General features: G+C 48.2%; 3 protein-coding genes across 3 annotated transcripts; 1 reads left to right on the plus strand and 2 right to left on the minus strand.

The window, feature by feature from the left end:
- Positions 1–371: 371 nt before the first annotated feature.
- On the plus strand, positions 372–4,200 carry TRUGW13939_10744 (uncharacterized protein; the record flags this gene model as incomplete). Its single annotated transcript, XM_035493854.1, has 2 exons — positions 372–3,234; positions 3,290–4,200. 2 exons carry the CDS (start codon positions 372–374, stop codon positions 4,198–4,200), a joined length of 3,774 nt encoding a protein of 1,257 aa, XP_035349747.1.
- An 830-nt stretch (positions 4,201–5,030) lies between these two features.
- TRUGW13939_10745 (uncharacterized protein) lies at positions 5,031–6,751 on the minus strand (the record flags this gene model as incomplete). Its single annotated transcript, XM_035493855.1, has 3 exons — positions 5,031–5,250; positions 5,318–6,119; positions 6,187–6,751. 3 exons carry the CDS (start codon positions 6,749–6,751, stop codon positions 5,031–5,033), a joined length of 1,587 nt encoding a protein of 528 aa, XP_035349748.1.
- A 424-nt stretch (positions 6,752–7,175) lies between these two features.
- On the minus strand, positions 7,176–8,125 carry TRUGW13939_10746 (uncharacterized protein; the record flags this gene model as incomplete). Its single annotated transcript, XM_035493856.1, has 2 exons — positions 7,176–7,508; positions 7,574–8,125. 2 exons carry the CDS (start codon positions 8,123–8,125, stop codon positions 7,176–7,178), a joined length of 885 nt encoding a protein of 294 aa, XP_035349749.1.
- Between the last annotated feature and the right edge of the window lie 4,168 nt (positions 8,126–12,293).

Here is a 12,293-nt window from a genome sequence, read left to right on the forward strand (position 1 = left end):
GGAGACTTCTGTTGATCCCAATGACATCTTGCTGAAAAGCCGGGACAGAGAGATCGTGGGCCGATCGCACCACCACCACCACCGTCGTGACCGAAAGATATCAGCCAAGGAAAACCCACGCCAACGAGGCGCCCTCGATTGTTATCGCACAAGAACAGTTGCTACCTTTATTCCAATTCGGTCCCCAAACAAAGCCTGTGGTATCCTAGTCGGCCAATGTACAGCAACCTGTGACCCCATGTGTTCCGGTAGTATCCCAGCGTTAGAAAACACCCTTCGTCCACCCTTTGGCACATATTTGCTGCCATATCCGAACTCGGCCTCCACCAGAGATTTGGTATCAACGCTGCGCCGAGAGAATATAAGGAAAGATGGAGCAGGAACGCTCCAATGGGTTTCGGAGAAACTCATCTCATCATGGCATCTACAGTCGCCCCATTGAGCGACGACCGAGCAAGAAGTCGTCATCCAAAGATCGACACGGCATGGTTTACCCAGATAGCTTTCAGCAAGCGACAATCAGAACGGTGACGCCGGATTCTGTATCTGACACCGGCAACCAGTCCTCTTTGTCAGAACCGGACTTTGCGCCCGCAACTACCGCTTCTCCTCGCTCGACCGCGCGAACAAGAAATACTGACTGGGACCGCCGTCGGGAGTTTAGCCCTTACCATTCCGCCGGCGACGAGGAGGATCCAACAAGTGAGGCAAAAGGTCAACGCGCTCGGTCAAAGACCACCACTTTAGACGAACAAAGGAGTGAAATATCACCCAGCTTCCTCACACGGACTCGGAATCGTCTTGGATCAATCAATGCTACGGCGACGCCCTTGAATACAAAGGTTTCCGAGGAATCAGTGGGGTCTATCGGCTATCCCTCTATCATACAATCACCAACCTATGCCGGTCAAACTGGCAGTCGGCAACGCTTGACCAAACCGCCTCTAGGCGGCGTCCCCGGGCTGATTACGGGCGTTTCCCGGAATCCAGCAACATTTTTATCTCCCCTATCTAACGCCGACTCGGCCAAAATCCTCCAGTTAATGAAAACAACATGTGGAAGAATGCATGGCATTCTCTCCTTTCGAACCGCTCCAAACACCCAATGGTCGTCTGGGTACTGTGCTATCAATGTTGCCTCGGGGAGCTTGATATATCAGGCTAAAGGAGAAGTGGCCCAAGCAAAGACACTGATTCCCGATCTCCGTGGATGCCACGTCCGGACGCTTTTTGACACCGAGCTGCAATCGACGTATCTAAGCGTCTTCACGTTTTCGTCTGGCTTAGGCTTACAGCTTAAGCCCCACGTTAATGAAACATTTGACTCTTGGCTGGCAGCACTGTTGTGTTGGCAACCCATTCGTCCGAAAGGTGTTCAGAACAAGAGAACAAAGCCTCAGTCGGTTACAATCGGTGACCGTCGTTTTAATGACAGCCGGAGAAATTCCGAAAGTACAAGCCAAAAGGAAGCTGCTATTATCAAGATTGGGAATATGTTACTATGGGAAAAGCCCACCGTTTCCGGCGCACGTCCTGTGCCTGGTTGGAAAACATTAAGTTATCGACAACAAAAACAAAACCCCGTTTGGCAAAGCGTGAGCGGTGCATTACATGAAAACGGTTATTTCAAACTGTTCACAGAGGCTAGCCATCGCTCTGAGCAGTCGCTCCTAGCCGTTATCCAACTGTCGCGATTGGCCCGCAGTGCTGTGCAGCAGCTTGAGCCGTCCGTTTTGGGTGGCGAATACTGTATCGCAATTTACCCTCAGTATGCTGCAGTAGCGGCATCAGACTCCACTGAGCGTCCAGTTTTCCTTTCGTTGGAAACCCGAGTGCTCTTTGAAGTATGGTTTGTACTACTACGAGCATTTACTATCCCCGAACTATACGGACCTGAAACTGCCATATCCGAGGACCCCGTTATTCGACCTCAGAACGCATTTAACCCAACCAATACATCAATCGCTGATATGTTTCGCAATGAGAGATTTGTTTCAGTTCGCATTACCGAGGCTAAGCTGACGAACACTAACAAAAAAGAGTTGGATCCGTCATCTGGCAGAATACACCCCATTTCTTCAGAAGCCACTCTATCCAGTGACTATTACGCCGAAGTACTTCTAGACGGCGAGGTCAGGGCCAAGACGGCAGTTAGAGAGAAAACATCCAATCCCTTTTGGAGAGAAGATTTTACTTTTACCGACCTCCCCCCTATTCTTTCCAACGTGTCTGTCCTCCTCAAGACGCTTAATCCTGCACAAAAGGATTGGACGCTCATTGCTCATGGTCCTTACACCTTGGATGCTCAAGTTAACCCCATGTCCATTCTTGATGACCTTGAAGTCTCCTCACACGATGCTACGTGCGGACGAGTCGACCTACACCTGGACGAACTCGAATCAGGGATTGATCATGAGAAATGGTGGCCTATCATCGACCACAGAGACCAAGTCGTCGGAGACATGTACATGAAGGTCCGATTAGATGAAACGATTGTCTTGATGTCACACGAATACGAGCCCCTGTCAGAGCTACTCCATGCATTCCCCAACAACCTGACGATACACATGGTTCAAATATTGCCAACCGATTTGAATGTGCTTTCTTCGCTTTTCCTTAACATCTTCCAGGTATCAGGGCAAGCCGCCGATTGGATTGCAGCGCTGGTTGAGGATGAGATTGATGGTTTCGGAAGAGACACCGCTTCAACAGCCCATAATCGATTCAGGTACACTGCAAGGCTACATTCCAACGATTCGAAGGAATCTGGTCAGGAGCGAGAGGTAATCGTAAGAGATCTCGGACGATCTGCGACCATTGAAGCCAATTTACTCTTCCGAGGCAATTCACTACTGACCAAAGCCCTTGACATGCATATGAGACGTCTAGGCAAAGACTACCTGGAGGATACCATTGGGGAGCGAATTCGCGACCTAGATGAGAGTGATCCTGAATGTGAAGTAGACCCTATGCGTGTCGAACGCCCCGAAGACTTGGAACGCAACTGGAGAAACCTTATCGGGCTTACCAGTCTCTTCTGGAAATCGATTGCTGCGTCTGCCTCCAAATGCCCTCCGGAACTTCGACGTATTTTTAGGCATGTTAGAGCCTGCGCCGAGGACCGTTATGGTGACTTCTTACGCTCCGTCACATACAGCAGTGTCTCGGGGTTTTTATTCCTGCGATTCTTCTGTCCCGCCATCTTGAATCCTAAATTATTCGGTTTAATGAAAGGTATACCCTGCAGCTGCCTAAAATTTTTTTCCCCTTTGTCTAACAAGATATATAGAACACCCGCGTCCTCGCGCTCAACGGACTTTAACCCTTATTGCCAAAGCTCTTCAGGGTCTCGCAAATATGACCACATTTGGAAGCAAAGAGCCGTGGATGGAACCAATGAACAAGTTTCTTCTTTCGAGTCGCTCAGCTTTCAAAGAGTTTGTAGACTCTATCTGTTCAATCTCCGCCGAACGGCCCACCCAGGTGGTTACGCCTCAATATGCCACTCCAATTCAGATTCTAGGGCGATTGCCTGAGACTTCTAAAGAAGGGTTTCCAAGTCTTCCTTTCCTCATCGATCAATCCAGAAGCTTTGCAGCCTTGATCAAACTTTGGTTAAAGAACGCTCCGAGCAGGCTGAGGGAGATGGAAGAGACAGATCCGAACATCATGAGATTCAACGCTCTTGCGTTGCAAATCCAGCAGCGGACTAGAGACTGTTTCAGTAAGGCCGAACAGGCTGAGCGGCCTAACGGGAATTACGAGGTGAAATGGGAGGAGCTTGTGGAATCGATGGACCGATCAATAACATTCTATGACGATGCGTCCAAAGCAGAAACTCCTGCCACCGAGACACCATTCACTGCTCTTCCCGTTTCGTCGAATAAACGCAATTCTATTGGATACTTCCCAGCCAGGCCTACTTCACGTCGGTCGATTGATACAGGTGGAGAAGGCGACGAAGACACTCCTCCTAGTTCCTCCTCGGCGACATGGGAGCACCACCGTTTACCGTTCACCAGGGCACGGTCATCTGACCCCCGTGAGAATGGCACCAGCTCAAGAAACTCGTCACAACACTCCCTCGAAAACCCAGAGGGCTCCAAGAGCCGACACTCAACAATAGGACGGGACACAGCAAGCAAGTTACGACTTCTCGATTTCGTTCCCGGGCCATCCAGACGCAAAAATAAAGAATAAACATTGACAGTCTGTTACTCACTCAAATGAAAGAAAAAGACCTCCATATATACAGTTTGATGAACGTCCATGAGAATCGTTTGTTAGGTGTCTGGTTAATGGTGTGGCCTACTTGTTTGTGGGCATTATTGGCCGGCTTTTTGCTTATTGAGTGATCAGACCATGATTCGGCTTTATAACGTAACTCGCAAAAGTTTCGTTGGCCGTCATGTTCACTTTTCCTTATTATTCTGTATTCTCCCTCCCACGAAAAGCTTAATATCACGATTCACTCTAGGCACGGAGATAAAAAACAGCTTTCGACGGTTTTTATCCTTCACGCCTAACGTTTCCCCGCACGAAACCCAACCCTATCCCCAGCGTTTTGTCTTGTATGCATTTGATTTGGTGTTGGATACCCTCTCCTAATTCTTTTCTTCTCATACTTTTTATTTTATATTTCCCTTTTCTTGACTTCCGAAGCGTTTTTTTTATTCTTCCTTTTCTCTTTGTGTTGTTTTATTGCATACTGGTCTCGTTTTTAGAACTGGTTTGGTGGTTTGATGCCGAGAACCCTTTTTGGGAGGGTTCAGTATGAGTCTGCACATGCTCCTTTTTATATATGCGAAGAAAAATATCTATGAAATATCAAAACAGGTACATAGGGAAGCTCAATGTTATATAGGTATATAGGTAGATAGGAGATGTACTAGGGGGGCCAATACACGAGTGGCCCTCAGCCAATGAAGACTAGGATGGATGTACTTGATTCAGACATTGTAAAAAAACAATCTAGACGTCCATTTCTACAATACAAAGATTCTATCTAAGGGTGAATAGTAGAAGAAATATTACATCCATAAACACAGTTTCCCACTAGCCGTTCCGCCAGCAACCCAATTCTTGCTTCGGTGGAAAACAGCGACAGCTGGAACAGCAGTGATCCCTTCGCCCCCTAGTTGAGCTAGTTGATCTCCATTGGAGCTGTAGATATCAACGAAACGGTTCATGTTCCCAATACAGAAACGCTGAATAGAAGACTGGGGGTTTTGTTGCCACTGGGGTCGGAGTCTGTACATAGCGCTGTTAGCTGAAAAAATACTTTTTCACAAAAAAAGAAGAATAGGAAAAAGCTTACATGGTAACCCAGCGGCCAGTCTGGCAATTATGCCTCACAACGGTGTCGGGCTTCATTTCCTTGTCGTCTAGCTTGTGACCTATTTCCCACGATGCAATGCCCTTGTTTGCAAAATCATACAGTTTGATAGAGTCATCGTAAGAAGAAGTAGCAATCTGGCCCTGGGTATTGAAAGCTGCGTGGGAAACCGACAATCGACTCTCGTGATAGCCAACGGGCTCTGGGTTTTCATGAGAGAGTTTTCTTAAATCCCACAGGCGCATTGTACGGTCAAGACTCGCCGTTGCAAAAAAGTGTGGGTGCGATGGAAGCAACGAAAACCCGCCGATTTTCTTTTCTGAAAGCTGCCATTCGGTGATTGAGTTGCTCTTCTTGGAGCTGCGTAGATCATAGCGGCTGAATGACCCACTAAGGGTTGTCCAGTAAATACAGTTGGGGTCATCAGAGGCCATGTCGATACCCGAAATGGGTTCGTCCATGGATCTAGTCTCCGGCGCGTATTTTTCTTCAGATGTCGTTTTCTCGAGATCCATTTCTCGGATGGAACTGTCATAGCTCGCGGTATAGAGATGCGTGGGCTTTTGCGGTGGTATGACCATTGAACTAATGGTACGAGTGTGAGGTTTGAGCGTTGTTATTGAGGCGTCTGGCTCCTCGTCCTCATCCTCCCCGATCTCTGGCCGTTTCTGTGATGCATCGACTATACCCAAGTGACCCATTTTATCGCCAGCGAAAACCAACGGCTTCGTTTCAGAGGGATGGAATGTCATTGTGTAGATTCGTTCGGGCGTCATCTTGAGACCTGCAAAAAAAAACATTGAAATCAGCAACATGATACACAATTCCAAGAACATATGGTGGGCGCATACTATTTGGCTCCCATTGATCCCACAATTGCAGATTACTCATTTCCTCTCTAAGCGCTTTAAGCTCCTTGTCCGTCGTCTTTTTAACATCCTCATCTCCAAATGTTCTTTCATATGGCTTCGCGACTCCCTTGGTGACCACATCGATCCCGATGAGAGCGTCGCCGCTTAGCTTCTGGCCGGAGACCAACATATTATCCAGCGTGAAAAAATCAGACTTGCGCATCCTCTTCGCTCGCTCAACGTTTTGCGCCTCTTCAAACGCTACATCTGCCTTGCGTTTTGCAACCTCGCTGTCGGCCGTAATACCGCGCAGACGGGACGACATGCGGCGCACTGGGGGCGCTTCATCCTCCTTTTTGATACGGGGAGCGGCCTTCTTTTTAGATCGTGAAGAGGTAGCATCCTTTTTGGCACCGGTGGTGGTGGTCGTCTTAGGAGATGATTTTGCGAAAAGACCGGAGGATTGCGCTTCGAGTGTGAGTTTCTTGAGGAGGGCGTCGCGCTCTGCGATGTTCGCGAGTCGCTGCTTCTCAAACTCGGAGAGTTCTTCTGTTTGGCCGCGCATGGTTTGCTTTATGCCTATAATTTCGTTAGATGAACAAAGGCCAACGGCTTTTCCCCCCTCTCGCTTTGGAAGGGTTGACTGATCAGATGAACTCGTGCTGTAGAACGAGCGTCCGGGGACGCGTAAAGTGAAATTAGAGGCGCGCGCAGTCACGTGATCAATTAAGACGATCGTGAATCATCATGAGCTTTTAAAGGTTCGGAAAATCAATTTTAATATCTAAACTTCAGGATTAGCAGAGCAGTCTGGTCTCGGGAAGGCTTTCTCGCTTATATTGCATCAAGGAGCTTATAAATGGATGCTCCGAGCCATCCAGAGCAAGATGTATTATCTATTTACAATTACATACAAGCAACGTGAAAGAAAGAGCAGCGATAAATGAAGGGCATAGTATACAGTACAGCTTGTATCAAAGACCGGACGATTAAATCTTCAACCCCCAGCTTCTTCCCAGACCAACGGCTGTTCCGGCCATGAAGCCCAAGTATGATTTCACACCACCCACTTTGTCGCTAATGGCGCCGTTATCCTGGAAACGGCGCTCAACGAAGCCTTCCGTAAAGGAAAAGTCTGGCGACGAATCTCGGGTCATGATGACCTCGGAACTTGCATAGAGAGTTGATAGCGATAGGCGCTTGGTATACCATGAGGCATCAATTGAGGCGTCTCCGGCGAGATACAAAATATCGGAAGAGAGCGAATGCAGTTCGGATAGGGAAAGAGGAATATTCGATGGGAACGACATGAGAGCGAGGGCCTAGGTCATATGTATTAGTTTTGAGGAAGTTCAGGAATTTCAGGCTTTTTTTTTTCAAGACGTACATCCTGCCAGCGGTGAATTATTTCGTTGTTCATCTTCAATCGCTCCAAGATCAGAGTCTTGATCTTCTCGTCCACACCCAGTTGTCCTTTCCCCTCAAATAGACCATTTTCCACTTTTGATCGCAATAATCCGCGCCTGCTTGCCAGCCAGAATACTATGAGGTCCATCTCCTGTCTGGAGAATAGCTGTATCGAAACATCCAAAAACCCCATATCCCGCGCGCCAAGCATCAATGCCTGCTTTGTGAAGCCATGGTCAGGAATGTGTTTGAGGGCGGCAGAGAGGATTGCGGTTTGCGAATTGGTATATTCATGCGTTGGAAGAGGTGGGTGGAACTGCGAGTGGTAGCATCTCAGCTGCGACGAAAGCCGAGGAGCAGTCGATAGACGACGGCTGCAGATCGGTTGGTGGACTGTGATTGCGCAGTTTCGATTCAGCGCGTATTTCCTGCTCAGAGATCGACTGGCGATTGTGCTTTGGGTGGAAGTGAAGGCTTTTGCGATGTTGCTTGTCGCCTTGCTTGCCAGGCGGCAATCGCTGAGCGCAGCCATTGTGAGCTTGCAGTATCTGATCAACGTTGTATGAACTGTAGTAGATCGGCTCTTTTATCCAGCGTGTTGAAAAGTCCGAGGTCAACTGAAAAGACTTGTCGATGATGATGATTGACGTTGGGGTGAGGGAAACTAGCTCTGTTTCCGCGGGCTTGGCTTTGATCAGGACGCTGGCTAGTAACCTTCAGCGGTACCCATTATTACTTCCACACTCTAATAATAATGCGTGCAGAATAACTCTATCTTTAATTTTGGATTTATGTCTCGTGATAACATGGATTCAGGTTCGACTGGCTGTTTTCTTGATTGCTTTTAAGCCGGAACTAACCAATCAGGTCCTAAGAAAATATAAATAGTCTAGGATTAATTGAAACTAGATATTGGATTTCATCAAATTTATATCTTCAATGTTCAATGAATGTTTTGTACAACTTCTACTATTGCCATTCAAATTAATCACATAATGCTGGATCTTAATGAACGTAATGCGCATGCAACGGTCGACTACTACGTGCATTACAAATTCCCATTCCACGCAACGCAACAGAGTCAGTAAGTAGAGAAACGTTAGAAGAAGCGACATCTTTACTACCACGCCATGCGAAGAGTGGAATGTATCAACATTGAGTATTGCGGGGAGTCTGACGCTGATATATATTGCGGCTATGGTTATTGCACGGCTTTGGACAAGTCTCCCGGGAATTCGGTACTCGATTGTGTGTTTTTTTTTCATGTGACATCAAGTCGAGAGTCGAGGCCCTTGATAGACTCGATAGGCTCGAAGCAAGGGGGTGGTTATTTGCTACGTATTATGCAGAATTTCGGTTAGTTTGCTTCATATATGTCGCTTACTCCTCGTAACGAAATCAATTTGGTGACAAAGTGGACTTCTCCGAAGCTGAAAGTATGCACAACTCTGATATTATCGACTGTCACACGTTGTCATAGATTCTGGCTTCGTGAATATAGAAATAGAGCTAGAAGTGTCATTATGGTCTCTGCCGAGAGAGAAAAGTGATTCTTGGCATAAGGTTCAGTTTGTGGCCTTGTGTCATCGTCGATAAGTGAGTTTTGAGATAGATCAACGGGCTATTCCTGTCAAACCTAGAAATCAGTGGCATCAAATTAGTGGCAGGATAGCATCAATAGCCAATGATTGGGATAGGGAATATTTATGCGGCTATAGTGAGTACGGTCATAACGTGGGTCTTCCCAGGGTAGGAGAAACTGGAAAATATACAATTGGTTGGGAGGGAAAATCCACAATAAAACGAGGTTTGTTTCACACCGGGTCAATCCAACGACAAATCCGAAGCCTTCTCTGTGCCACCCTGTCCTAGTAAGGGTCGCGTTGCACGCTAGACAGGGTTTTAATTGCAGGATGCACCATCTATGCAGTGACTGGGCAGCATCGTCAGCCACAAGGAAATTATGAGGGGACTGATTTTCCAGCTCTTTTCAATATTAACCAATAAAGAGGCGAATGAATGCCGGTTCTCCGATTCCGAGTCCAAATTCGGAGAGGCACAAGGGCCAGCAAGGCTAAGAGGCCCATGCACTGCAGAACTAGCATGGGGAACCCTGAACCGCCTTGGTTGATGCCAAAATGGGTGCACGTAATTAGGCTGGATATCCTCGGTGTTAGGCCAATGTGGATAAGAGTTCCCATTAGACCCTATATGGACAAGTTAAAGTGCTCGTGGATCGCGATGACCGATGACCGAAATGGCCAGGGTTTTGGTCTTCTGCGGGTGTTTTTTGTGCTTCAGCATGACTCAACTCTAGCCTAACCCATGCGGTAGATCGTCTTGGTGGGTTGCATAACACGGGTGCTGCGAGCGTGAAGTATTCTTGGTGATGTGATATGGTGGGCCAGTCGCATTCCAAGGCTGTAAGCTGGTTAGTCACAAGTCCACCAGAGCATGGGACTATACACTGTAAACAGTTTGTTAATGGACTGAAAAGTTTCAGTAACGACGGCATAATCTCCGAAACCCTGGTCCTGTGATAAACAATACCACGACTAGGTACTTCGTTTAGAGCACATTAAAAGACGATCACTTTAGACATATTTCATATGAGATCGGCCGAGTTGTATTCCGGAGTAAAATATGACGGTGCGTGACGGAACATGTATGGCGGCATGGTCGTGCGCCCCCAGCCCAAGGCATTGGGCCCCAAAATAGTTTTTGACTGGCTAATATTGAAGCCGACAGCACATCTATATGTATACAGATGCAATTGGCCTAGTGCAAGAGGAAAATAGGTTTGAATTGTCTCAACCCTTGCCGCGGGTTTACCGAATGTTGGTTCAATTTGGTCGAGAGCCGACTGCACGCGGCGAATAAACCGTGGCCAAAGAATCGACAGCTATCACTGATAGATTTCCCGAAGAACTGGGTTGTTATCTTGTCTTGTCAGGCTGAGAAAGAGGTCGTCCGAATGCTGTGAAAGGCGGTATGACGCTGACGGAGCCATCACCCACAAGGCTGAATATGCGCACATGTTGTTTCTCAAAGCCGATGCAACCCGATTGAAGCACCGTTTCAACTTCGTGGACCGTAGACGCCGGCGATTCATTTGGATCAAGAGTAAAAGGTCACGGCGTGCAGCTTCACAACATCAACGTAGGCAAGGACGAAAGAAGTCGGGACTTGATGGACGAGGGCGGCACTAACTCGTTTCGGGCAGCTGCAGGGCTCGTCGGCTCCACCTTCCTCGGCGGCCGGACGAATTGCGCGGTTCACAGCTCGTCTTATAATATTATTATTCAATATTATATGGGTGTGGACTAAGATGTAGTAGTGACTGTGCGACTGTCCTCGGTTGGGAAATGGGAATGTATCGTGTATCTGCCGAGCTAATTACGATTACTCTGGATTGGTCATTATCAGTGGAGTTTATTTCCACCCACTTCACAGAGTATATACACAGTGTTTTAAGTTGCTTTTGTTGTTATCCCAAGCCTTCTGAATGGCTGGTCGAGACCGGCATTGTGGCTGATCCATGGATACTATTGGTTTTATTTTGGAAAATCCCCCCCAGGCCAGCCACTCACGACTGTGAGTGGCGCCATAGTGGGTCCGCGCTCTGCGGTCCACTGTTACTGGCCAACCAGAATGTGCGGGGGTTCAACGTCAGCTCAGCCTAGGCGCCGTGATTGGCTGTCCAGCCCCACTGAATCTTAATCAGCCAGCCATCGTGTGGCGTCAACGGCAAAGCCCTATTCGGCAACATGCATTACGCTGCATTTACCTAGAAGCCTGCATTAAAATAATAATATTACGTTGCAACAGCTCGGCATGCGACAACTAGCAGAGCTTAGTAGTGAGGGTGTAGATCTACGCGCAGAACGGAAGTTCCTGAATTGCTCTGTGAACTGTTATTGACCGAGCCAGTATAATAATCTGGATGCAATTATTACAGGTATTGTTACCGCATCCGTACGGACCGTGTAATTAATTAGTATACGATCTGGCGCGCGCGGAGAGGGAAGGAAGGACCCGCCTGCCGTGAAAAGTCTTTCCGGGGCCGCTAGCCGGAGCTCTCTCAGCTCTCGGCTCCAGCCTCGATACGCAAAGTGACGACAACAACCACGACCGCGACATATCACCACCACCATCACGCTGTCAGTGTTTGGCGTCGACTCTCAACAAGCAGAACACCATATCGCAATTTCCATTCATCAATCAGCGAGACCCAGGTCAGTCGATCCTCGTCCGTGTTCTCTCCTCCCCCCGCCCGCCGTGCCACAAGCCAGCCAGGTGAAACAGATGCCGCTACGCGTCAATCAACGCGCAGCTTGGGAATCTGTCTTTGCCTAGTCAATCCACCCTCGTCTTTCCCCTCTCGCTGCCTATCGGTGCCTGCTGAGCTGCTGCTCCATCGTCGATGGCCGATCTAAGCAACAGCCACTATCACCTCTTAGCATCAGGCCATCAGCAGCTAATCAACAGTGGCAGCTGTGTGATTGTGACTTATACCCCCCTGGCTCGCCGTCCGTTCCCCTCAGCCCCAACTGTTGATTATTATTATCGCCGCGTCCCCGTTCTCTCATCCTCGTCCTGCTGGAATCTGACCGTCCCACTGCTATTTTGGGGTAGCGCTGTTTCTGCCACTGACAACCTGCGCAGGTGTCCAGACTCTCTCCATTCGACCCCCAACTCAT

This window comes from Talaromyces rugulosus, chromosome VI (genome assembly GCF_013368755.1).
Source record: "Talaromyces rugulosus chromosome VI, complete sequence".
NCBI lineage: Eukaryota > Fungi > Ascomycota > Eurotiomycetes > Eurotiales > Trichocomaceae > Talaromyces > Talaromyces rugulosus.